Below are 26233 nucleotides of genomic sequence, written 5' to 3'. Positions count from 1 at the left end.
AGGAGAGCTCGGGAAGAAGAACGGAAGAGAAAGAAGAGAAGAGGAAAAAGAGAGAAGAAAAAGAAGAAACTGGGCTCAGGCTCTCCCTGCCCGGTCCATCAATTATACCCAAACAAAAATACCCACTACAAATATTTACCCCTTTTTACTAACTCCACACTTTACCAAAAAAAAAATTCATAACTTTACCATGCTTACTCCGATTTTAACGCATAGCATGTCTACGAACTCGTAACGACGTGCTCTACAACTTTCATGAAGAAAGTTTTCTCACAATAATTTTCCTACAAAAAGTCAACCCTATGGTCCTTAAGGGTAACTAGTTACTCATCACGGTAAAAATCCGAAGTAATACCAACGGTAAATAACCGTAAAATAACTTAAGAACCGGGATGTGTCAGCTAACATCGACAACAACGTCAGGCCCTGGTGTGAAAGAGGAGAAGCATGAATCGGGAGTGGGAACCTCTGCTTGGCCTGATTCAATAGAAAGTTGTGAAGGGTCGTACTTGGTTACTGATGGAAGGGGGTTAAGGCAGATGAGGTCGGGGTCGAGCTCGTGAGCACAGGCGAGAGAGGCGCCGGTGGTGGCGCCATTAGGAACGACGGCGTCGTCGCTTGTGGGTTTCGTTGAGGGGAGGCTGACCTCATCGGCGACGGCCATTGAGAAGAGGACCGCATGCTGCTCCGTAACCTCAGAAATTAGTGGCGAAAAACATGGGTTTGTTGTCGAAGTTTCAGTAACCACACAGTGTTGACGAATTGCTTCCATAATATCCGAGAAGGCCTCGCCGTTTTGTGCCTTGATGGCCCAAAGACCATGCTTGCAGTTCAACTTGGACCCCGAGTATTTACCCACACGAGAGAGTAGATCTGGCTTGCGGGTGTCCTTGACAAGTCGCCGTGTTGCTGCCATAGAGACTCGACGGCGAAGACCCCTAAGCTATTTGCGACGGAGATAAATGGGTTGGGTAGGGTGGGTAATCTGAGCTTGAGGGCATGGCCTCTCATACTGGGTTTGGTTGGTTGCAGTATTCCAGTAGTACAGTGAACCAGTTGAACCATCTATCAAACCTTTCCAAGGACTTGGAAGCGTTGGGTCTTCCGAAGCATACCGTGGACCGCTGGAAGGGGTGGTGGCAGCCGTTGGAACCTTACTACGAAGTTCCTGAAGCAGACTGTGACGTTCATGAATCAAACGGTGACTTTGCTGAAGTCGTTCCTGAATCTTCTGCATATCCTCCCTGAAGGTAGTGTTGCATTCATCCATGGACTGTTGTAAAGCAGCAAAAGTAGCGATACAGCTTTGCACTGCCGCAGGATTGGGAATGAAAGCAGGGATTGAGGGTGACTAAAATGGTGGGATTGAATGAGATGAAAAGTGTGGTGGTGGCGACAGCGGTGGGTTAACGAGGGTGGGTGAGGGTGGGATGAAAATGATCGGAGTTTGCAGATTCCACATCGGAACCGGCTCTGGATACCAGTTGTTAGGACCGAAGTCCATGAAGGAATAAATTGCAGAGAATTTGAAAAGGAAATAAACTAAAATTCATTCATATTCATTAATGATCCAAAAATGGACGCAATACAGAGAATATAAGGAAGATGATAATGTCATCGACAAAACAGTAGATGGACATGTGTGTCAGGATCACCATTGGAATTGGGCTACTCTAAATGGGTTCACTACTTATGGGCTCGTGCATAACAACTGGGCTGGTACAAAAAATGAGTCTAAGTAGGAGTGATCCTAACATGGTATCTTAGTTTTAGTTTTATTTTCTGTTTTGTTGAATTTCACAGTAATTTCATTTAGGTTGCTTTCAGGCTATCTAACATGACTTTTTCTATCGTTGCCCTTGCAGGTAAGTTATATTGTAACTGTTATTTTTCGTTGCAATTCAAAGGCTTCGTATCCATGTTTCAAAAAAAAAAAAAAAAAAAAAAAAACTCATTCTATTACAAATTATCCTTAATAATAATGTGGCACCTACACTCATTTTATAACAAGTAATGTCGGGATTCACTCTTTATTTTCATTCACATTCTATGTAAATAAACGTAGCAGCCGTGTCCCATTTAATCACTAGCCCCAATCCAGTAGCATCTCAGCGCCGCTTCCTTGGGCGGAGGAGCCAAATTGCCCCACCACGTCGCAATTTCACGACCAATTTAAGGTCAAACAAACGCCATAGCAGCCCCCCAAAAAAAAAACGGTAGCCACCTGTGACTTCCTAGTTCCCAGTTGCCACCTGTCCTTTCCAGGGAAGCACCGCACTTTCCCTTCCAGTTTCCACACCCAACCACACCATGTTACCCTTCTTCTTAAAATAAACCCCAAGCCACTATTCCACACGGCCAGTTCTTGTCATTTTCATACCACTACAAAACCCAAATCCAAACCCAGACCTTACTTGATAGCACACACCTCATCAGATCGAGTCGGAGAGCAATGGCGAATCTGACCGCCATTACCCTCCTCCTCCTCACCACCATCGCCGCCTCCTCCGCCGCCCCAGCTCCCGCCCCCGCCACCACGTACATCAACCACACCGTCGGCGGGCTCATCGGCTGGTTCTTCAACTCCACCTCCAACACTTCCTTCACTAACTACTCCTCCTGGGCTGCCTCCCAGACCTTCAATCTCGGCGACTATCTCGGTAATTTTTCCACATTCCCACTTTAGCCCTTAATTTCTTCTTCACTTTATTAAACAACTTTTTTTTTTTTTGGTTTATTGAAGTTTTCAACACGGAGAATCAGACGGTGATTGAGACCCAGAACGCGACGGCGTACCGTCTCTGTACGGCGGACGACACGTCGGACGAGTCCACTTTCGTCTGGGGGGACGACACTCTGGGGAAGATGACCATTGTGGTGCCGTTGGTGACCGAGGGTGCTAACTACTACTTCTCCGACAACGGCGACGGCGAGCAATGCCAGCAAGGCATGGCCTTCGCTATCGAAGTCCAACACGGCCTCGGCTTGCCGCCGATTCTCAACCAGCCTCCGCCTCCGCCGTACACGCCGCCGCCGGCTTTGTCGCCGCCTGGATCCGTCGACGGGACTCAGTCATCGGGGAATGGTGGATTTAGGAGCGGCGCTAGTTTGAGCGGCGGGTTATTGGTTGCGTTTATGGTGATTCTCAATGTGTGAGGGGTTTGGGGTAGATTTGTAATTTTGGTTATTGTTGTATGTTAAATCTGTAATTTATCCATTTATCCGGACTTGGTTATTTACGTTTTACACAGACCATTTTTACCTCATAAAGTTTGAATTTAGATACATATGACCGTCTTTTCAGTTGGAATGTTGGATACATACATGCCCATAATATATTATTTTGTCTGGCTGAATTGGAAGTCTCTTGCTACAGAAATAACAAAGATGAGTTTAAATTTCACTTCACTCTTTTAATTCTTTTGATGCATCTTTGGCTTTGTAACTTACACAAGTTCGAAAAGAACTAATATGGAAACAATGAAGATTGAATTTTGATTTACTATATATAATACAATCTTCATCGTTACATTGTCTAAAAATTAATAGATAAGACAACTTAATAACAACTCCAAAAAAATGCAAATTATTATTTGAACATGAAACAGTCTGAGAAATATCCCTGCATCTCAGACAATGGCGTAGCCAGACATCTCACTTAGAATGGTCAAATTTGATTAACTACAAAATTAAATTATTTTCAGTCACTCTTTAGCAACAACACAATTTTGTTTAAAACAATGATGCAAACTTAATTTCAACAATATTTTTGTTCTATCATTATCATCTCGAATAAAGTTTGGATTAGAATTTCATGCACGATAAATATTGGAAAAAAATATGTTACTTTTTCTTTTATTTGAGAGATAATGCATGTTCATGTATGGTAAACATTAATGTGTTGTTTCGATTTAGTAAGGTAAAAAACCCTTAACACAATTTGTATTGTATTAAGTATATGAATAGTATAAATTTTTATTTCATTTCATTATTGTTGAAGAATATTTAAGACTAATTAAGAATTTATTAGAGAAGAAGGGTTAATTTATATTTTATTTCCACTAATATCCAATACAAATAAAAGCTAATTACAATTTTTGAAAATTTGAGAGGGTTCAATTGAACCCTTTGCCCTCTAGCTAGCTACGCCACTGATCTCAGAAAAGTGTTCTTAGAGTTTCTTCATAGGGTGCCAATATGGGAGAGACAACTAGCTCACAGTGACCATAAACTTTTGCTGAGCAACATCGCAGTGATAGTCATATAAGAAATAGTAGGTTCCGGCCACGTTCAAGGCTAACGCATCATTGCCACTATTGTATGTACCCATGTCTGGAGATGAAGCACAGTTATCAAAATCCTCAGCGCTTGCTGCTTGAGCAACATCGTGGTTACCAGCTTCCTAAGTGAACATTGTGAAAAGAAAAAGAATCGACACATATAGTGAGTTATAATTTTACTTCTCAAAACAAACATTTACAAAGTAAATTCATCAGTCGATAACAGAGAAAAAATGTGCACATAAAACATCTCCAACTTGGAAACTTTTGCCGTCAGCCCAAGCTTGGTAATCGGCAGTACCATCCCACCCTAGATCGTCGCCAACGACATATTGTTTTGCCAAAATCATGCTTGGAAAGACAAAGAGAACGGCAATCACAACAAGAGCAGTGGTACTGGCTTGTGCCATTTTAGTGAACCTTTATATATAGCTCTCGTAAGTACTCACTTTGATGACTGATTGTATTGCACAACCTAAATATAGAAGCATAGGTATATATAGGGATTAATCAACGTACAAATATGCTCGTGACCATAACCAATTGTGTGTATATGGGAACAAATACTTTGGTTATAACGCCGTTGAAATGATGACTACAACATTACAGAAGAAGCATGCAGGTAAGAGCTTGTTGCCGTTACCATGCCAATATATAAGATCATTAATCTGGAACAAAGATATTCCAAAGCAGCAGACTAGCTAGTTTATGCCAAAAAAAAAAAAAAAAAAAAAAACCTAAGCAGACTAATTATTGGAAAAGTTTCTCAAACTTTTGAGAAAACGGCTCATATGTCAAGTTTAGGGGCAAAATATAGTACAAGATAAACTATTCTAGTACAATATTAATAATTTTTGCTAAAATATTCTTGTAGACCTAAGTTCGTTGTCCACATATGAATTGTGTTACTGTGTTACTAACTCACTAACACAACTGAAGTCACATGATTCTCACCTTAGTAAAAAGAAACTTATTAGTCTAGTCGATCACGAGAGCTTATTCAGCGCACCTGGGTGCTCCGCGCACCCGTCCATCTCCGCCGTCCATTTGACGCGGACTTTTGATTTTTTCAAAATAGACGGCGGAGATGGACGGATGCGCGGTCCACCAGGACGCGCTGTATAATTTTCGGTCGATCACACCCATTACATCCTTCATTACACATTGAAGTGATATGAAATTTTTTTGATTTAATGCATGAGGGTATTTTCTTTGCAAGACAACACGTTCTTACATCAAACAAATATGTTCTTACAATAATTCCCCACCACACACTCTTCAAAATAAAAAGAATCATCATGATAATGTTAATCACTCGTAGATTCACACTCAAAATGCATCATGATCTCAAAACCAACACATAGCAACGACAATCATTCCATTTTCATCGAAACAAAAAAACGACAACCTTTCCATATCAACTTTTACATTCTTGAGTCTTGACCCATTTTGAGAAAATAATCGCACTGCAAAAAGACAAAAAAACCAGAAAAAGCCCAAAAACGGAAACGTACAGCTAGCAACCGTCGAATAACGCCTTTCTCTCTCTCGCTTCTCGCTAACGGCCCAAACGGACAAGACGTCGAATTAAAAATAACAAAAAAAAAGAAAAAAGATTACCGAAAATGAAAGCAGAGAGTCGCTCTCTTCTCTCTGGCCTACATGGCTTCATTGCTCGCTGGCTTTGATATTTCCTCTCAATAATTGCCAGAAGAGGTAACCACAAAACTGGAGCGACTCAGAGTGCGCTGCTCACACATTTATGGCTTCAGACTTGAAACTGTAACAGACTGAAGGATTTTTATATAAAGGAGAGGCCTCGGTTTTTCCGTTTCGTATTTGCAGCTCTTCTTCGTCCTTTACCGCATTTGTTCTTCTTCGGTTTTCCGATCCCTAATTCGCGGCTCTGATTCGATTTCACTGGTGAGTTTTTCTGGTTCTCAATTTCGCGCGCGGTTTGGTTTTTGTGTTGAAATTGTGGTTTGATTTGACGGATTTTGTGACGGTTGAGTGGTTTCAGGGAGGTTTTGATCGGAATCTGCGGAAATGGGGTTGATTTCGGGGATTCTGATGGGGATGGTGTTCGGAATTGCGTTGATGGCCGGCTGGCGTCACATGATGGCCTACCGGAGTACCAAGCGTATCGCTAAGGTAACCGTATAGAGCATTTTACTGATTTTTTTGTTCATTTGAGACTTCATTATGTTTGAGATTTGAATTGCTGTGTGAAATGGTGGTGTGATTTCTGGTAACGTAGGTAGAAATGTGTGCGTTACATAGCGTAGAAATGCTATTGTTGAGTTTGGCTTTGGAATTTTCGGGGATTCTGAAGTCGGATATAGTTTTGTGAGACCTCAACACTTGGGTTATCTTTGAGCTTTATGTTTTACTGTGGGCTTTCTGTGCAAGTTGGTTTAAGTTGAAGAAATGTGGTTGCTTAAAAGCGAATTGATATTTTGTGAAGAATTTATGTTGTTAGGGCATTGGGAGATAACTATTTAGTTCGAGTTGAGAGCAATATATTTAATGCATTTATATTGAATAATATGTGGGTGAATTGTCATTATCGAGAGAAAGCAAGTGTGACGATTGGGGAGATTTTAAGCTATGGCATTATCTTTTCCCTCAAATTTGGTGAAAGGATGGGGTTGGAGTTGAAATGTTACGCATAGTTGAAAGAAATTCATCATCTGCAGTTTCACTGTTGAATACGGAGATACATTTTGTGGGCAGAAACAGAATAGTTCAGAATGAATTGATCTTTTAGGTTGGTACATTATCTAATTGCCAAGGAAGCCATCTGTCAGTTCATTATTACCCTAGAAGTTGAACTTTTGTCTTTTGTACTGCTATTGTTATGAAAATTGGCCACTAGCTGTTGGAGAAGTCCAAGTCCAAGTCTTTTGATTTTCTTATATAAATGTATATAATTTGCTAGGGTCAGCATACGTTGTCATAATCCTGTAAGGCTCTTCATATCATTCAGACAATCATTGTATAGTAAGACTGACATCATGATTTTTACGTGGAGGGTTTTCTTGGCACTGGCTACATGATTTACGTGATAAATTTCACTGGATTTCATATATTGGATAGATTAGTATATAATTGCAGTTGTATTTTTTTTCGTTTTTCTTTTTATGTAGAGTATTAAACTGTAGCTCTAAGCAGTTTGTATGAAATATCACGTTGGTCTTAATATTTACTATATATTTTCTTATGGACAGGCAGTTGATATAAAACTCCTTGGGTCGCTAAACAGAGACGATTTGAAGAAAATATGTGGGGACAACTTTCCTGAGTGGATTTCTTTCCCTGTATTTGAACAGGTTTAAATACTTTGGCTAAATTATTCATAATTTCTAATACTTTAGCTATCATTTCAAATTGCTTTATTGTTTGTTCATTTTTTTTTCAGGTTAAATGGTTGAATAAGCAGCTGAGCAAACTGTGGCCATTCGTTGCAGATGTAAGACTCTATTTGCTGTCTTTGTACATATGCATATACATAAGATTAATAGAAATACTGCACCGCCATATTTTTTCTTTTCTTTTTATTTCTATCCTGATCTTTTACTTTCTTTTCGGAACACTAACAGTATGGCTGTTCTTTGTATTCTTTCAGGCAGCAGAGCTGGTGATTAGAGAGTCTGTTGAACCACTATTGGAAGAATACAGACCTCCGGGAATCACATCATTGAAATTTAGCAAACTGTCTCTTGGTACTGTAGCACCCAAGATTGAAGGTATTTGACAATGATCGATCACATTAGTTTTGAGTATATTAGTCTCATGATGTGCGCCTGTTAAATAACTCATTTTGACAACCTGCCTTGATATCGTGTGTTCCCTAAGGCAAGCAGTAGTAAGGTTGGGGTTCCTCATCGTTTCTGCTGAATAGTTTTTTCTTGTTATTTAAATCTCTAGTATTAAGATAGATGCTTGTCATTTTGAAATTCAAAATCATCATATTGTTATCTTTCCTCTCCACATTCATGTTCCCTTAGAACTTTTATAGGTTGATTGCTGGAGTCCAGCTCCAAAGCAATTAAATAAGCAATCCAGACTTCCATGGTTCCTTTCTTGTTTGGTTAAAAGATGAAAATATGAATTGCTAGCTGACTTGCAAGTTTAATGACCTTGGTAGAATATAGGTTTCCTCGATAATATATGGGTATGGTAAGGCCTATATTCCATACCAATATTTTAGCTTAGGCATATTCTACTTCCAAATTTCTCTTTAGTAAGGCCTTCTAGTGATACAAGTAGTAACTATAATTCTATGTATTTCCATTGGTTTGTAAATTGGATGTAGTTATATCCTGCTCGTAAGATGCAAATTTCTTGGCTTATCTATCTCAAATTCCCAATTAAACCTTCTTGTAATAATTTATGCAGGTATTCGTGTTCAGAGTCTTAAGAAAGGTCAAATCACAATGGACATTGATTTTCGTTGGGGTGGTGATCCAAATATCGTATTAGGTGTTGAAGCTGCACTTGTTGCTTCAATTCCCATACAGGTTGGTGCACAACTATTTGGATGGCATACTTTTAGAAAAAAAATAATAAGAAATTTGTAGTAATTTCTGTTGCTTTCTTTTCCTTTGAAATTAAAAATTAAAATCTTAGTATAGGAGATCATTAAATGTGAGTGTTCTGTTATTATCTGATACAGTTGAAGGATCTTCAAGTATTTACTGTTGTTCGCGTAATCTTCCAACTTTCCGAAGAGATCCCTTGTATTTCTGCTGTTGTCGTTGCTCTACTTGCAGAGGTATTGTTGGAATATTTAACTGCTTATATACATTAATATACATATAATGACCATATGAAGCTTTTGAAAAAAAAAAAAAAAAAAAGAAGGCAATGTCTTTCGCAAATATGTGGTTACTGCATTATATATTGCTCAGAATGGTCTAATAGTAAAGCTCATTCGTTGCATACATGCTTTCGTATTTTATTTGCGGTAGTTCGGTGCTACTATTTATACAATAAAGAACCGATTTCTACTTTACAGACTAAGGATCAATATCAAATCACTTGTTATAGTGCAAAAGGAGCAACTAAATAAATTGTATGCTGTGTATCATTTCAGTTACTTTGGTGTTTGGAATTAAACAACTACTTATGTTTTCTAAAATTGAGAATACCATGTTGGTGAGAGCTGTTTTGCTGTGCAATGGGTCAGAAAAAAGGTCTTTTTTCTGTATCAAACTGTTGACTGGGAATAGGGGAATAGCGTGCAAAGGGGGAAGAGGAAGTATATTTTTGGCAGCATTTATGTTTGATGAGTTTAGACAAGCATCAATTTGTCATCTTGTGCTGAACGACACTGATTTATATAGTTACTCAGTGAACATACTTATTACCCCACTTTTATCTTGTAATGACTAAGTCTTGTTTTCTTCCATCAGCCAAAGCCTAGAATTGATTATACTGTGAAGGCTGTTGGTGGAAGCTTAACAGCCCTCCCTGGAATATCGGATATGATTGATGTAAGTTTTGTAATCATTATTTGAAGTTATCATTTTCCGGATTGTTTTGTATATAGTAGACTCATCATGTTTCAACACGAATTTGTTAGGATACAGTCGAGACGATTGTCACAGACATGCTCCAGTGGCCGCATAGGATTGTTGTTCCAATTGGGGTGGATGTTGATATAAGGTATACTGTATACATTAATTAAATTGGTTATCTTAAAAGATTGAATATTTTTCTTAAATATAATGTGTATTTTGACATGATCAACTCTTATTAGTTATATTGTTTTTGTTTCAAGCTCTATATTCTTACTACATCATTGAAGTCCAGCCATGACCAACCATCTGGCTGTTGACTCTTTTCTTTGGTTTGCTGACCAATCTAGTTCCTAGAACATTGCAATTAATCCATCTATCATTAACACGTATGCTGACGCTATACAGTGACTTGGAGCTTAAACCTCAGGGAAAAATCACCTTGACAGTCGTTAGAGCCAATGATTTGAAGAACATGGAAATGATTGGAAAATCAGACCCTTATGTTGTTGTGTACATTCGTCCGTTGTTCAAGGTTAAGACCAAGGTTATCGACAACAATCTGAACCCTATTTGGGACCAAACATTTGAGTTGATTGCAGAAGACAAGGAGACACAATCAATTGTTTTTGAGGTTATATCACCATCACTCATCCTCTTTTTTTCTTTTCAGGCTTGGTGGTTTTTGCTTCTTTGCACTCCTTAATATTTTCCCAGCTTACACATATAGTAGAGTTTTTTGGGATCTAGCATGTCTATAGTGATTTACTATATGGTCTTAATGTGCCTTTAGTGATTTTATGTTTATTTGAACTTCCTTTTAGAGTGCAGATATCTCTGTAACTTCACATATATCGTAATATGAAATTTGTCGCAGTTTTTGTACTGTGCATTTTACATAACCAGCCTGTGCTGGCTCATATCAAGTTTAATGATACATACAGGCTTCCTAAAGACATGAATTCTGTCCTTGACTGCACGTCATAATCTTTTAGCTCTTGGCAGAAGTTGTATCTGGTGGAATTCTGTTTTGACCACACACCTGTTTATACACAGTTTTCATATACTTGTGATCTAGGACCCTGGACTCAAAATATTGTTGTTCAGGTGCTTGATTTGAAAAATGATTAGATACACATATCAAAGATTTAAATACTCATGCTACATATTCTAAGTTGAACCGATCTGGACCCATGTGTAATCCATTGGAGTTTAACCTGATATTATTGTCTTACTTGGGATAATATATAATTTTATTTATATTGTGGATCTGTTTTTGAGTTTTCTTATTCTTTGAAAATGAAGTTATGCTATTGTACTTTTATAAGTTAAAAGTTGAAGTAGATAAACATTAGAAAAGAAGGATGCCAAATTGATTCCAAATGGTTATAATCATGTCTCAGTCTCTAGGTCTCTAGACTTAATTGTCCTGGCTATACTGAATGGATTTGATATAGACCAATCCTAACCCTTTTCCAATCCGTTGATTAGGTTACACAGTTTTCATGTATCCTGTATTTCACAGAAGCCCAATATAGACACCAAGATTTCATGAAACTTTCAATTATGAACTTTTGAATATACATTGTACTTCTGGTATCATGAATATGTTATGAGTAAGCTCAATAAATGTTTCCTTGATGTGAAATTGAAGCACAAGCTAATGTTAGCTTAACACAGGTTTTTGATGAGGACATTGGGCAAGACAAGCGATTAGGAGTTACAAGGTTACCTTTGATTGATCTGGAAGCAGAAGTTCCTAAAGAGATGGAACTGAGATTGCAGCCATCACTTAACATGCTAAAAATAAAAGAAAAGAAGGACAGAGGAACACTTACGATTAAGGTAAGTGTTTAACTTCATGAATTTTATTCTTCATGTGCTTCATATATATGTATATATGATTGTATATGTATGTTGTCTTATTCTACTTCTCATATCTATTCTATGACATGCACAGTTTGAACGTTTCAAGTAAGACTTAGCATTATACTAATTAATGTGTACTGTTCTCAGGTGGTTGGTTATTTTCTCCCTAAATGTTAACATTTAAGTAATTTGTGTGATAATTTCAGATCTTATACCATGAGTTCAACAAGGAAGAGCAGTTAGTTGCTTTAGAGGAAGAGAAAAGGATTTTAGAAGAAAGAAAGAAACTGAAAGCCGAAGGAGTTATAGGGAGCACAATGGATGCACTTGGGTCTGGTGTTGGTGTGGTGGGTTCTGGTATCGGTGCTGGAGTTGGGTTTGTGGGAACTGGTGTTGGTGCTGGAGTTGGGCTGGTAGGAAGTGGTGTCAGTTCTGGGGCTGGAATGGTTGGTAGTGGCCTTGGAGCTGTTGGTAGTAGCCTGAGCAAAGCAGGGAAGTTCATGGGGAGGACTATCACTGGGCAATCCAGCCATTCAAGGAAAAAAAGTGGTTCTACAACTCCGGTGAATAGTGTCCAAGAAAATGGTGGTGCAAAGCCACGGTAATGTGCCTGCATCTGGGCACTATTTTGGCTAGATTGTGTGAATTTTTAGGCGTTGATAAATAGATATGCTTACTCTGCTTTCTTATACTCTTAAATACTGTTCTTTCATTCTGATTTGAAAAAAAATTGGCATGGGTATTGGTTTACTGCTCACGGTTTCATTTGTATCATCCTGTATTCTTGTTTGTCTTCTACCCGTCAGGAATGTGTAATAAAAATTTCAAATCTTGTACAAATTCATCAGTCGTTTTGGTGGTGTTTCTTCTAAAGCACCATTACTCGGACCATTTCTTAACAATTTTTTTTTTTTTTTTTTTCTAACTTGTTTCTATATCTTTGTTTGCTTTTCACGTATTACTTGATGAACGATTACAAGAAAAAGAAAATAAAGGTTTTACTTCCACTTCCATATTTGATTTCTGCTTCGAGTTTTCACTTAAAATTTCTTGTACTTTAGACCTTAACCATCACATCGTCGCCCACATCCACACCTCAGCGGCTCAGCCGGACCTGATTCACCTGCACTCTGCATCTCCGCCCCTTTTGCACCCGCCTCCTCCATGTAGCTGATCTCTCTGTGCTCTCCTCTGTTTATATGGAAGAGTAAATTATAAGCGAGTAATTTTCTTCTTTTCTTGAATACGGAATATGAATTGTTTTTGTATGAGCTGCGAGCCTGCGAATGAAAGTCACGTGGTGTAGACATTATTGGCAGACTCAGCGACCTGCGCAGTGCTAAAGATTCTGCAACAGTCGTTGCTCGCAATAAGTAAGCAGCCTACAGAACAAGCCAAGCACTTATTGTTTGTTCATCACTGCGCAGCACAGCACCCTCTTTTATCCTATCTTCTTGCATAAAAATCACATTAGCCTCGTGGTCTCTTTTTTTTAATGCGCATGCATGGACATTAAAATTACAACTGAAAATCTCTACAATAACCAAAATTGTGCATGCATGGGAGCTTTTTTGTAGTCACATTTGCAACAAAGTTGGTTTCACGCTTGAAACTTATCTCTTCAAAATTGGATGTCAAGCTTTGAATGTCTTTATTAAGCGATCGAATTCTCGAAGAAGGGACACATCTCGAAGGAGTGACACATTTGTTGTTGATCGAATCAATGAATAGCTTTTGTTTCGTTACTCTCACGATCCAGAAGAAGTTACTAAAATTACCCCAAATAATAAAGCAAGAAAATGTCGAAAATGTTACCCGGAACACGTGTACGTATCTCAAAAATTAATAGACAGAATATCTTCACGTTGAACTGAAAATCAAAAAATAGAATATAGACATTGTTTGAGTTCATCGTCATCGTCACAAGCACAACGGTCTCGGAAGTATCGCTTCTTCTGTATCTCATGGGTTCGACTTTCCGGGTGAAAATAAAATAAAATATTTACTAGAAGAAAATAATAAAGTTAAAAGACGTGGGACACACGCGATCTCAGTCGCTCTCTCATTCGTCACTCTCTGCTTCAAAACTTTATTTTGTTTTGTTGTTTTATGTTTTGACCTCTTCCTCACTCTCTCGTGAGCTGTAAAAAAAAGTCTACGGTCAGATAGATTCCCTCTACGAAGTCACAAAAGTCAAAATCCAAATCTTAATTACTAAACCACCCTTGGATATTTTTGGAGTTTTATCCCTCAGCCCTAGGTAGGTATATAATTTTGTGGAAATGCATGGACAACTGATCATGAACAATTGTTGGGTGAACTCAGTAAAATGATGAGTTCTACACACATCCAATTTAGTTGTAGTTTATTGTTATCAATAATACAAAAATCAACTACGAAAATTACATTACTGAAAAAAAAAAAAAGACCTAACATTCAATTTTTGTAATATTGACGTCGAAACAACTAATTGTTGGTTACTTGTGGCAAAGTTGAGTTGTTAGCTTGGTCTTAAAATCTGGTAACAATATTCCAACCAATTTGAATAACGTTGGTTACAAAGATACTTTGATCTCGAATCGAGTTACATGGCATAATTTTGATGTAATAAGTGTCATAGCCTCATAGGTAAACTCACTACACCCATTGAACCAAATAGATAGCAACCCAGTATTTAAAGAGCAGAATGTCAATGAGAAAAAATCAACATACATGACACACGAATGACATCACATGTCATTAGTCCTATTTAACAACAAATTTCCTATTAGTTTTATCAGCCTTAATTATTCTAGGATAATGCAAATTTTGTGTACGAGGGATTTAAACCAAAGATATGACACTTGTTAAATCAATCTCCAAGTTCTCTCCGTAAACATTGTTGCTTTATAAACTAGTACTCACCTCTCTTTCGTCACTTTTGATACCAATAGTCAACGAATCCATCCACGACTTTCCCTAATTTCGTCAAAAGTGCCTCTACAAAGAAAAAGGCCATATTAAGCCCTCAGCTGAGTCCCTCACTCTCACACACCCTTTCCCAAGAAAGGTCAAAACCGCAGTGGTCCACCTGCACCCGCACCTGCTCATCTGCACTCGAACACGAACACTCACTACTTCCCACCCACGCGCTCCCGTCAGCGCGTTAGATCCATTTTCCGCTCCTCTACCCCACCACCCACGTGGCCGACCCCGTCTCCGACAGGGTGGCGCGTGAATGCAACTCCCCAACAACAAACCTCCTATCCGCTCAAAACCATCACCACCACAGTACAAAAATAAAAACAACAGTCGATGCAAAACTGAACACGTGGTGGAGAACGAACCAGATTCGTCTGTCAGATGCGTCTCGTCACAGTCGGTTTCAGTCTGCCTTTCGTTTTCGGTGGACTACCGATAGACTTGAAGCAGAGGGAAAACTCAGTCACTCAATCCGATCGTAACTACTTTCCCCTAAATCTCTCTCTGTCTCTCCCCAGATGACTCTCTAACTAAAACGCCACTCGTTTTTCCTCTTATTTACAAACCATGCCATCCCCGCCACCGCTCACCCAACACCACCACCACCACCGCAACCGCCACCTCCTCATTCCGCTCCTCACCGTAACCCTAACCGTCACTCTCCTCTCCGCCCTCGTCTTCATTGTCTTCCTCTACCGCAAGCTCTCCAGAAGCCGCACGACGCCGTTCGATCACCAGAATAGTAACACCACCGCCGTTAACGCCGCCGTCGATAGTAACAATGAGAACGGCAACAGCAGCAGAAGCCAGCAGCAGCAGAAAAAGTTCTCGTACTCTGTTCTGCGCCGCGCCACCGGTTCGTTCTCGGCGTCGAACCGGCTCGGCCACGGCGGGTTCGGGTCGGTGTACAAGGCCACGCTCCCTTCCGGCCAATCCCTCGCCGTGAAAGTGATGGACTCCGAGGGGTCTTTACAAGGCGAGCGTGAGTTTCACAATGAACTCTCTCTGGCTTTGAACCTCAGCAATCCTCACATACTTTCTCTCCTCGGCTTCTCCACCGACCGCCGTGGCCGGAAGCTGTGCTTAGTCTACGAGCTCATGCCGAATCGGAGCCTCCAGGAGGCTCTGCTGGACCGGAAGTGCCCGGAGCTCATGGCGTGGAAGAAGCGGTTCAGTGTGGTTCTGGATGTTGCGAGAGGACTGGAGTATCTGCATGACGACTGTGACCCGCCGGTGATTCACGGCGACGTGAAGCCGAGCAATGTGCTGCTGGACTCGGATTTCAACGCCAAGATCGGAGATTTCGGGCTGGCGAGGCTGAAAACGGAGGCGGAGTTCGATCAGGGAGATCAGGTAGTGGTGGTGGAGGAAGGAGACGAGGGAGAGGCTGAGAAAAAAGAGGTTCTTGAAGTGGCGGTGGCGGTTGGGGATGATAACGGTTCGATCTTGGAGGAGGAGAGCATGAGTTTCAGTGTGGTGACCGGTGGATTGGAAGACGGGAGGTCGCCGGATTGTTGCGTGGTGAGGATTTCGGATTCGGAGGCGTCGCCGGTGGCGGCGGCGGCGGCGGGGTTGTCGCCGGAGGGGGTTTTGATAAGTTTAGTGTTGACAGTGAGAAGGAGTTGGTTAGTGGGAAGAGGATTAAGGGAAGTTCGGGGAGGGATTGGTGGTGGAAGCAGGACAATGGAGGAGGAGGAGGGTCTGAGTCTGGGAGGGTGAAGGATTATGTAATGGAGTGGATTGGGAGTGAGATTAAGAAAGAGAGGCCGAAGAGCGAATGGGTTGCTTCTCCGAGTACTAATAGTGAGCCGAAGAAGCGCAGGAAGAAGTTGGAGTGGTGGGTGTCGTTGGATGAGGACAAGGTGAAGAAGAAGGAGAAGGCTAGGAAGCCGAGGGAGTGGTGGAAGGAGGAATTTTGCGATGAGCTTAGTAAGAAAAAGAAGAAGAAGAAGAGGGGGTTTGATTCGGGTTGCGGTGGAGATTTGTGGTGGCAGAAAGACGAGGAGGATATGGGGTCGGAGAGGAAGAAGAGGAAGAGTAAGAGCAAGAGTAGTAGAGGTAGCATTGATTGGTGGTTAGACGGATTTGGTAGTGAGCTGAGAAGTGGGAGGAGGAATAGTCAAGACTGGGCTAGTTGCGGTGGTGGTGATATACCAAAGAGTGGTGGCATTAGTAGCACACCGAGCATGAGAGGCACGGTTTGTTATGTTGCTCCTGAATATGGTGGTGGAGGGCAGCTCTCTGAGAAATGCGATGTGTATAGCTTCGGCGTTTTGGTTTTGGTGTTGATTTCGGGGCGGAGGCCGCTCCAAGTAACAGCCTCCCCCATGTCGGAATTTGAGAGGGCCAATCTGATTTCATGGGCTAGGCAGCTTGCTCGAAATGGGAAGCTTTTGGACCTTGTAGACCAGTCTATACATTCTTTGAACAAGGAAGAGGCATTGCTTTGTATCACAATTGCATTGCTCTGTTTGCAAAGAACACCAGGCAAACGGCCAACCATGAAGGAAATTGTAGGGATGCTGACGGGTGAAGCCGAGCCGCCCCATTTGCCCTTCGAGTTCTCACCATCCCCGCCTTCCAACTTTCCGTTCAAGTCCCGGAAAAAGGCCCGGTGAGTTTTTTTATTTTGTGATTCCATTGACTGTAGAGTGTACTTTTGTAGGTCGTTTCTAATTATGATGTTGTGTAGAATTTCTTGCTTAAAAGTGAAGAAAGCTGCATAATTTACATGAATTCAGGCTCTCTTCTTTTCAGCTTGGTTTTCTGCTCCTTGTTGACATTTAGGAATGCCATGATTTTTAGTTCTAAAGTAAGGAAATGAATACATTGCTTTTGCTTTTGCAAAGTGAGCCAGTCACTACTAGTAGGCCAAAATCATGAACAAATTTCCTTCGTCAGTATCCTGGGACTCAATCAGGGACCCTAAAGCTGTTTCTATTAAGCTCTTGTCTACTGCCTTTTAAAAGTAGTAGATTTTTGTTACAAAGTAGCATCGATTTCATTAGAGAATGGTACAAATCTTCCACTATGCTCTCACTCAGTTGTGTGTGCGTGTGTATTTGTGTTTGGCACAAAATGTTAAGAAAAGCAGAAGTTGGTGATTCTATCTTCTATCTTCTATCTTCATAAACTCGCTGTCCTTAGGAATGCAAAGGTAGTGAGTGGGTTTGGTTGTGGGATGTAAACTACATTGATGGTGAGGTTTCAGCTGAATTATTTCATATGAGGATTGGATATTTGGATAAATATATAGTATCAGTACTAGTAATCATAATGTGCTGTTCTATTCATTCTGTACCAAAGCTGTCGTCGCATACGCAGAGTGGATGCTAGTCACTTCTAAGCGGAATGTGATTCTACTGAGATTTGATTCCCAAAGGGAAAGAGAGAGAGAGATTCTTTGCACATCACATAACTAAATGACTGGTTAACCGGTTTATATTCCTTTTTTTTTTTTTTTTTTTTGTTAGGAAATCTGGTGGTTGATCTTGAACTGCTGAGAAGTGAGAATTTTCTTTCATACTCGCTATTAGAACACGACACTAGAAGCTTTCGAAGTGAAATAGCAACATGCTGTGAGCTTGTCTTACGGGACATCTTAGTCACCTTGGAATACGAATGACTATAATGTTCTATTGTAATGATCCATAAATCATTTTTGCCCAAAAGAGGGCGAGTGCAGGCGCCCCCAAAAACCAAAATGGGTTGAGGAAACAAGTAACTAACCCAATTGAGAAAGCGAAAATTCTTGTATGCATCAAGATGCAAGTGAACTGAACAGTTAGTATACAAGTTTAGCATTTTATTTGATCCAACCTAAGTTGCATAGACACGGTGACACGGTAAAACTAAAAAATTGAGTTTTCGACACGGCAAACATAATTATATATTTATGTATTTTTAATAAATAAAAAAATACTAAAATATAATTATACACAAAATTTCATATAATTATGTAGGAAATAAGGAACCCATCGATTAATTACTAATCTCAATAATCACTAATCAGAAATTGAAAAAAAAAGGCTGACCTTGGAAAGATTAACATATTGTTGCTACTTTTTTCAGCGGAGACTATCAACTAGAAATTAATAGACTTGAATCTCCAATATAACTTACTTGCCCATGGCTGGAGGAAGACAACTAGAGGTTATAAGCTGCAATTGAATGGTTAACCGATTAAGAACAGTGAAACAAAGATTATTTAAAACTTAGAAGAGATCGAATGGGGAGAGATTAAGGAAAGGAAGACTAACCTTACAAACCTAGTGGAGCTTGAGGCCGCCAGCGACTGTCGGCGGAGGCGATGTCGGTGGAGAGAAGAGATCGAATGGGCGACGTTTTCTGATTTTTCTCTCTTTGTTTGTGTGCAGCTGCGCGACGAACCTTTACTACGCTCATTTATTTATTTATTTTTATTCTTTTTAAGTGAAAAAAGACTGACGTGGCATGTCGTAAATAGACGTGTCAAGCCGGTTAACGTGTCCAAAACATGTCGAAAAAGTCAACTTTTCCGGACACGCCACGTGGTGTGTCGGACACTCCGACACTCCACCCATATGGAGTGTCCGTGCAACATCATCGAGCCATCTATGTGACACTATCATGTATATATGCGAGCGTCGTTAACAAAACTCAAACAAATAAAACTAGTTCAAGTATTTCAAACATAGGAGGTGAGAACACGATATCGAATAAGCTACAAGCGCTTAATTTGATCGGATCAAAAATGTAAAGGCCATAGGAAAGAATTGAGGGTCTCTAGTCTTCGTTTTATCTTCGCATATCTAATCGGGTGACTTGCACATTAATGGTGCAAATGTACCTTGATGCGTGAAATCTGTTCTCTAATTCTTATTTCACCACATTTAGCAAATTAATTCTATTTGGAAAGAAAATTAAAAGGGAAAAATTATATCAAAGAGAAAAACAAAAACTCATTGGTGAAAATATTTGTAGACTTATCTCTAATATGAGTACTACTTGTCTAATACTCATCAATGTCATTATGATATGAATTACAAATAGAAATTTATAATTACTTATATAACAGGAAATTGGTGCTGAAAATTGAGGCCACAATTCAACAAATCATATGCACAATACCCTTATCATTTCCAAATTCCAACCACGAAATTATTTCCTTCTCTATGAAAGAAAGAAAACAGACCGGATCGATAAACTATAGAATATAGATACCATGCATGAAGGGCAGGTCTCATTTACTGCAAACCTACCCTCCTTACAAATTTCCCCAACCTTCATCCCTCATCAAGACACCAACCTAACGTTCACACCCAAGACCCAACAATGGCAGATCAACCATCCTCACCCGACCCCTACAAGCTCCTCCACATCGTTCCCAACCCAGACGGCTCCCTCACCCGCCTCCCCACAACCGAGATAGTCCCCGCCGGCGCCTCCGATCCCAACTCACCCCAACTCGTCCTCTCCAAAGACATCCCTCTCGACCCTATACACCAAACCTATCTCCGCCTCTTCAAACCCCACAACCTCCCGCCAAACCCCAACCTCCCTCTCCTCATCTACTTCCACGGTGGCGGCTTCGTCCTCTCAAGCGCCGCCTCCGCGCCTTTCCACGACTGCTGCTCCCGCCTCGCCCTCTCCATCCCCGCCATAGTCATCTCCGTCGAGTACCGCCTCGCCCCCGAGCACCGCCTCCCCGCCGCCTACGACGACGCCGTCTCCGTCATCTCCTGGGTCAGAAACCAAGCCTCCGCCGCCGACGGAGAACCGTGGCTGAAACACTACGTTGACTTCTCCAAGTGTTTCTTAATGGGATGTAGCGCGGGGGGTAATATCGTCTACCACGCGGGTCTACGCGCTTCCGATATGGACCTCTCCCCGGTCAAGATCCAAGGGCTGATATTGCACCAGCCGTATTTCGGTGGGGTCCGCAGGACGGAGTCGGAGACCAGGTTCGTCAACGACCGCGTGATACCGTTAGTTGCAAACGACTTGCTGTGGGAGCTGAGTCTGCCGGAGGGGGCTGACCGTGACCATGAGTATAGTAACCCGTTAATTAACGGCGGCGACGGGAGGATCAGACGGCTGCCGAGGTGTTTGGTGTGTGGGTACGGTGGGGATCCATTGGTGGATAGGCAGAAGGAGTTGGCGGGTCTGTTGGAATCACGCGGGGTGCACGTGACGGCTCAGTTCAAGGAGGGTGGTTTTCATGGTGTGGATGTATTTGACCCGATTAAGGCCGAGGCTTTATATGAGAGTGTTAAGGAATTTATCGGCGGCTCTTGTTGTGCACAAGATGGTGATGAGGCTGTTGTTGCAAAATCGAGCATATGATGAATGGAGATATTGTGGCGATTAGAGCTGGATTAATTCTAGAGTTTGGTACATTTCGGTCTTTGAATTCATTTCTGAAACCGAAACGTACTTTGCTTTGGATATCGTAACGTCTGTTGTGTTTTCTAGAATAATAAACTTTTTATTCAATAAAATGCAACGCTACTCTTCACTCTCGTCCTCAACAACCCATCGATCTCCGCCCCCCTCCAATCGACAGCCACAAGAAGCCGCTCCAACTCGGCAACGACCCACCCCACTCCGATCTCACCCCTCATCCACGATCCAGCCTCCAATGCAGACGCCATCTTCCACTGAAAGAAAAGAAGAACACAGCCCCCAGATCCCAGCCGCCAAGCAATGGCCATGCCCATTGCTGATGTTAGAATGTCATTTACAGTTTAAGTTGCATACGAGTATGTGGAAGCGAAGTGTTTAAAACCGCATACGTTTAGTGGTAGCACGTGATAATGAATCATTTCTCAAATTCTTTACCAATCAACTCAACTACGAAATTTGAAGAGCAATATTTGTGTGATTACCTGTTGAAGTACAATACATCTAATGATAATGAACAACAGTAACCTATGAGACAAAGTTCATTCAGTGTTCTCATTATATGTTGTGTTTCTTATTTAGTAAAAGAAATAATTACTTACCATGCACAATGTTCTAAAAAACGCTAGGCGTTAGTCGGGCGGACAACCGGTGAATAGCGCCTAGGCGGGTTAATCGGGAGATTGATCGGGGATTAATCAGTTTTTTAGCTCTCTAGACGGAAACGGTGAAGCACTGCTTAGCGCGAGGCGGGAATTAATCAGCTCTAGGCGGAGATTTTTAGAACATTGACCATACAACATTTTCTGTATCTTGATACATTTTCTTTTCATAAATTAGATGAAGAAATTTTGAGTAATGTAAGATATTTTGAGTAATGAAGAAATTATATGGGAAATCAATCTTGTTTTCTTTTATTATTTTAGAATAATCAAAAATGGTTATCCAGTAATTTAGGCCATTGCGCCCCTATAGCTCAGTGGTAGAGCGTCAGTCTTGTAAACTGAAGGTCTGTAGTTCGATCCTGCATGGGGGCAAAACTTGTTCGTTTTATTTTTAGGTGGTCGGCCAATCCTGCATGTGATCCAGTAGAACAACATTTTGCTAAGGGCTGCTCCTTGAAAAAGTTTGAGTTGAAAGTCTCAAGTTCTCAATTCAACCATCGTGTTACATTTTTATTCACAATGAAATCAAAATCAAATGATAAACTCCTTAACAATGTCCAAAACTGCAGCAGCCCTTTTCTCGTCTACAAAATCAATATTATGGAACCCTAGATCATCAAACTGTGCGTCTACACGTACCCCATGAGACACCAACATCGTCACAAACTCATGTTGCCTGTCCACCATCGGATCCCCTCCGAACCCGATCACCAAACACCGCCCCAGCCGCTGGATCAGCTCTTTATGCCGGCCAGCGTCGAGCGCAGGACTACAATAACGGTGGTTCCGGTCCGTCGATTTCGGCAAGGCTAAGTCCCACATGAGGTCGAGCACAGGCAAAGGCAAGAGCTGATCCGTAGCAAATTTGAGCTCCGACTTGGTCCTCTGAATCCCGCTGAACATGGGTTGGTTCATTATGATCCCAGATATCTGCATGGGTTCCAACTTCATAGTCTCGTAGGCTTTGAGCGCCGAGTAAAAGACGATATTGCCCCCGCAGCCGCAGCCGTACAAGTAGCACCTAGACAGGTCGCCGTAGTCTCGGATCCATTGCTCGCCCTCGGGGTTGACGCCTTGCTTCTTAACCCAGTGGATAGCGTCCAATGCGTCCTCGTACTGCGCCGGAAGCCGGGCCTCGGGGGCGAGACGGTAATTTACCGAGACTAGAATGGCGGGAACTTGGCTGGTGATGAGGGAGCAGTTCGTGTGGATGGAGGTGTCGGCGGCGCTGAGGAGGAGCCAGCCGCCGTGGTGGAAGTAGATGATGATAGGAAGGCGGGCGACGGTGTTGTCGTTAGAGGGGAGCTTGGAGGGTCGGAAGATTCGTAGCCACGTCTTGGTTTCCGAGTTGAGGGTTAGGTCTTTGGAGGCGACAGGATCGCCGGGAGACGAGTTGGGGTTGGCGTCGGTGGTGGGGAGGCTGACGAGGCGGGTCAAGGTGTCGTCGATCGGGTTGTGGACAATGTTGAGGTGGGTGTAGGGATCAAATTTTGACATTTTAATTTGCTTGGGGATTAGCTATTGTTGTAGTGTCATGCATTGTTTATGTGCATATGCTAGGGTGCTTTCATCTGCATTTTGATGGGAGACTGGTATTGGATTCGGCAGAAGTGGGTATTTTAGGTTGATTATATATACAAAGGATTTGGCACCCTGATGTTTGAGTTAGCTCATCAAAGGTTCATCAGGTGATCCAGAAGTTGACTATTTCCAAGGCGTTAGGCTTTTCTAGTCCGATGCCGCAAGTTTAGGTCTATTTTCTTTTAGTAATAGAACACTTTCTATAGAAATTTTGCATTCGTAATTATGTTAAAAAAAACTACGTATTAATGTACAATGTACACTAAGTTGATGATGTACTAAATGTTATTGTGTATTTTTGTTATTTGTTCTTTAAAGACACAAATAATTCAAACGAAGACAATGTTCTTTAAGGAGCAAATGTCTCAGATCGAGTTTTGTGTAACGAGGCATCCGTTTGTCTTAACTCTCTCAACCATCGAGCTTCTACATGAAGAGTTGTTAGTTTGTCCCTTATTAGCGTGGATGGATGATGGGGCAATGCAATGATAAGGTCCATAAGGTTGACAACTGATGGAGAGGTTTCTGTGGATCTCTGAGACTTTTATATTGCCCAGCTGAGATTTATGCAGCTATAACATTGGTGCCATTTCCGTTACCGATGCAATTCTTCTAGAGCTGCTTGTTAGCTCTTAGACATATGTATTGAGTCATCTTAATTAGTTATGGAAGATTGTAAGAGTATGGCAGTCATATTCAACTTAAGGAAAGCTCAAGTTTCCTAGCTCAACCAGGAGAAGTCTTGCTCGACTGGTTTTTAACTGCTGTATCTTTCTGCAGTAACTCTGATCTCGATCCATGAGGTAAATGCATATCATGCATATCATGTTTACAACTAAAAGATTGAGTTTGTTTTTGGTAGATATCTGTCTAAATTATCTTTGAGATAATTTAGGAAAATAGATGCTTATCTGTTAGGAAAGAATATAGAATACATATCTGTTATAAACTGATTTGATTCTTGTTTCCTTGTTCATCTCAATCGGCAATCAAAGGTGATTCAGTTGAGGGGGAGTCATTCCCCTTATATATATGATTGAGTTGTATTTTGTTAGTTAGAGCTTTTTGATAGTTTGATAAACATATTGTGTTCTTGCTGCAGCACTGCTGCATATTTTGTTTTTGGTTGAAAAACTCTCATTCCTTTGTTATTGCTTCATTGCATCTATCATTTTATTGTGATTGAGATCAGTGTACTGGCAAACAAGGAAGGCTTAGTTCATCTGTTCAAGGCTGGATCCATTGCTTGTAGAATAGGAAGATCAGTTGTAAAAAATCAAGCTAGTTTGTATGCTAGTAAACGTGGAAGTTTCATACTTCACTGCTTGATAGAAACTGTAAATCTATTTGCTATTAGTGGATTGTTGTAAGTGTGGACTACTATAAAGTCTCGCAGTGAAGTTTCCTTGCGGAAGGTTTACACTGTAGTTAAAACTGGTGTTCTTGTTCTTCTCTTACTGTTCTTGCAATCTGTTTAACTCAGAAACAAAGAAATACCAGTAAATAGGTCCTAAACAAACTTTCAAAGATGCTACTATCGTGCTTTGCATCTTGCTGTGGTTTGGTATGGATATACTATGTTTGGTTTTGTTCTTGTTTTGGTCTTGATCAAGGATTAAAATATCGGTACCGGTGTAAATATCGGTCCTTTGAAAAAGAGAGATTTCAGATATATCGGGGAAACCTGGGAAAAAATATTGGGATTTTGGGAAGAATTTTTTTTTTGGAAAAATTACTGATCGCTTCATTAACTTTCATGCGCTTGACAGTTTACTCCATTAACTTTCAATTTCAATCGATCACTCCTCAAACTATTCAATGTCACACAATTAGGTCCACCAGTTAAGTGGCCGTCCAAATCAGTGGTTAAGTTGCTGACTGGACATATTTTTCAACTGGAAATTCAATTTAACACCCACCTCTCTCTCTCTCTCTCTCTCCATTGTCCTATGTCCTCAATCTCTTCTTTCTCCTCCTCCACCTCCTCCGCAACCGTACCACAACGCCACCACATCACTAGTTGGACTTTTAACAACACCGCAACAACAATACCAGCAACCAACCACATCAACACCGTAATCAAACACATCGCAACCAGACCACCAGCAACCAACCACATTGACACCGCAACCACACCCCCAGCAGTTCACCTTGTAACTCCTCGACATCTCTCTCCCGATGCCAAAAACTCAAACCCACCTACCCTGCATCTCTCCCCCGAAGCCCAAAACTCAAGCCCTCACAACAATCTTCTCCCTTCGCTGCCAACCAAACCCTAAACAACACCATCCACGAAGCCTTTCCGTTTTCCGCTTCAGACCCGTGCTAGACTTGAAATCTCAACCACTTCGAATCCCCAGCCAACAACCTCTTCTCGCTCGCCTCCCCTTCCTCTATATGAAATTGAAGCCATTTGTTTGATTGGAAACAGTCCTGTTTCAATTTTATGGGACTTGACAACCTAATTAGGGATTTCAATCCCTAAAATTTCAGATTTTGAAATTGGAAGTGTTGAACGGTGAGCCACCAGAGGGCGTTGGTGCTGTTGGCGGCCAGAGGTGGGACACCAGCGCGTTGGGGATGGTGAGGAGGAGGGTGGTATTGGAGTAGAGGAAGGCACGGATGAGGTTGGGGTCAGAGACGTCAAGGCGGAGGGTGGCGAGGCTGAGGGAAGTGACGGTTGAGGCCACGCGCTCTGGTAGCGGAGGGGTGGGGTAGGTGGCGACGGTGGAGGCGGAATAGGTGATGCTGATAGTGATGGAGAAGGCGATGTCCGGCGAGGCGGTTGAGGCGAGGAAGAGAAGGGTGATGAGAGAAACGACGGAGAGAGAAAAATGGGAAGCCATGGCTGGCTGATGGGTTTTAAATGTGAGAGAGAGAGAGAGAGAGAGAGAGAGAGAGAGAGAGAGAGAGAGAGAGAGAGAGAGAGAGAGAGAGAGAGAGAGTAGAGTAGTAGAGTAAGTAGTACGTAGTAGTA

General features: G+C 41.4%; 5 protein-coding genes, 1 non-coding gene and 1 pseudogene across 7 annotated transcripts; 5 read left to right on the top strand and 2 right to left on the bottom strand.

Moving 5' to 3' along the window:
- Positions 1-2074: 2074 nt before the first annotated feature.
- On the top strand, positions 2075-3256 carry LOC101308503. Its single transcript, XM_004306839.1, has 2 exons — positions 2075-2660; positions 2744-3256. Exons 1-2 carry the CDS (start codon positions 2453-2455, stop codon positions 3154-3156), a joined length of 621 nt encoding a protein of 206 aa, XP_004306887.1. The 5' UTR covers positions 2075-2452; the 3' UTR covers positions 3157-3256.
- Positions 3257-4210: 954 nt separating this feature from the next.
- On the bottom strand, positions 4211-4690 carry LOC101313852. Its single transcript, XM_004308382.1, has 2 exons — positions 4538-4690; positions 4211-4402 (listed from the first exon to the last, which is right to left on the bottom strand). Exons 1-2 carry the CDS (start codon positions 4688-4690, stop codon positions 4211-4213), a joined length of 345 nt encoding a protein of 114 aa, XP_004308430.1.
- A 1208-nt stretch (positions 4691-5898) lies between these two features.
- LOC101308214 (synaptotagmin-5-like) lies at positions 5899-12568 on the top strand. Its single transcript, XM_004306838.1, has 12 exons — positions 5899-6203; positions 6301-6431; positions 7508-7609; positions 7699-7749; positions 7906-8026; positions 8679-8800; positions 8956-9054; positions 9695-9775; positions 9865-9947; positions 10208-10433; positions 11480-11644; positions 11875-12568. The coding sequence occupies exons 2-12, from the start codon at positions 6327-6329 to the stop codon at positions 12271-12273; spliced, it is 1554 nt and encodes a 517-aa protein (XP_004306886.1). The 5' UTR covers positions 5899-6203; positions 6301-6326; the 3' UTR covers positions 12274-12568.
- A 2628-nt stretch (positions 12569-15196) lies between these two features.
- LOC101307923 lies at positions 15197-17349 on the top strand (annotated as a pseudogene). The gene has a single exon (XR_185187.1). The product of XR_185187.1 is annotated as a receptor-like serine/threonine-protein kinase At2g45590-like (transcript).
- A 2593-nt stretch (positions 17350-19942) lies between these two features.
- On the top strand, positions 19943-21425 carry LOC101313560 (probable carboxylesterase 8-like). The gene has a single exon (XM_004308381.1). The coding sequence runs from the start codon at positions 19943-19945 to the stop codon at positions 20951-20953; it is 1011 nt and encodes a 336-aa protein (XP_004308429.1). The 3' UTR covers positions 20954-21425.
- A 550-nt stretch (positions 21426-21975) lies between these two features.
- TRNAT-UGU lies at positions 21976-22047 on the top strand. The gene has a single exon. It is a non-coding gene; the product is annotated as a tRNA-Thr (tRNA).
- A 159-nt stretch (positions 22048-22206) lies between these two features.
- On the bottom strand, positions 22207-23172 carry LOC101307623 (probable carboxylesterase 9-like). Its single transcript, XM_004306837.1, has one exon. It carries the CDS (start codon positions 23170-23172, stop codon positions 22207-22209), a length of 966 nt encoding a protein of 321 aa, XP_004306885.1.
- Between the last annotated feature and the right edge of the window lie 3061 nt (positions 23173-26233).

Source organism: Fragaria vesca, linkage group LG7, assembly GCF_000184155.1.
Source record: "Fragaria vesca subsp. vesca linkage group LG7, FraVesHawaii_1.0, whole genome shotgun sequence".
NCBI lineage: Eukaryota > Viridiplantae > Streptophyta > Magnoliopsida > Rosales > Rosaceae > Fragaria > Fragaria vesca.
This window is presented reverse-complemented; position numbering and strand designations above follow the sequence as displayed.

Bases quoted from the DNA above. Each gene is read 5' to 3' on its own strand.
- LOC101308214 (XM_004306838.1), top strand. From the start codon at position 6,327: ATGGGGTTGATTTCGGGGATTCTGATGGGGATGGTGTTCGGAATTGCG. The intron at 6,432-7,507 runs GTAACCGTATAG...TCTTATGGACAG, and splicing joins GTACCAAGCGTATCGCTAAG to GCAGTTGATATAAAACTCCT. The intron at 7,610-7,698 runs GTTTAAATACTT...TTTTTTTTTCAG, and splicing joins CTTTCCCTGTATTTGAACAG to GTTAAATGGTTGAATAAGCA.
- LOC101313560 (XM_004308381.1), top strand. From the start codon at position 19,943: ATGGCAGATCAACCATCCTCACCCGACCCCTACAAGCTCCTCCACATC.
- LOC101307623 (XM_004306837.1), bottom strand. From the start codon at position 23,172: ATGTCAAAATTTGATCCCTACACCCACCTCAACATTGTCCACAACCCG.
- LOC101313852 (XM_004308382.1), bottom strand. From the start codon at position 4,690: ATGGCACAAGCCAGTACCACTGCTCTTGTTGTGATTGCCGTTCTCTTT. The intron at 4,403-4,537 runs GTTGGAGATGTT...ATGTTCACTTAG, and splicing joins CTGACGGCAAAAGTTTCCAA to GAAGCTGGTAACCACGATGT.
- LOC101308503 (XM_004306839.1), top strand. From the start codon at position 2,453: ATGGCGAATCTGACCGCCATTACCCTCCTCCTCCTCACCACCATCGCC. The intron at 2,661-2,743 runs GTAATTTTTCCA...GGTTTATTGAAG, and splicing joins CAATCTCGGCGACTATCTCG to TTTTCAACACGGAGAATCAG.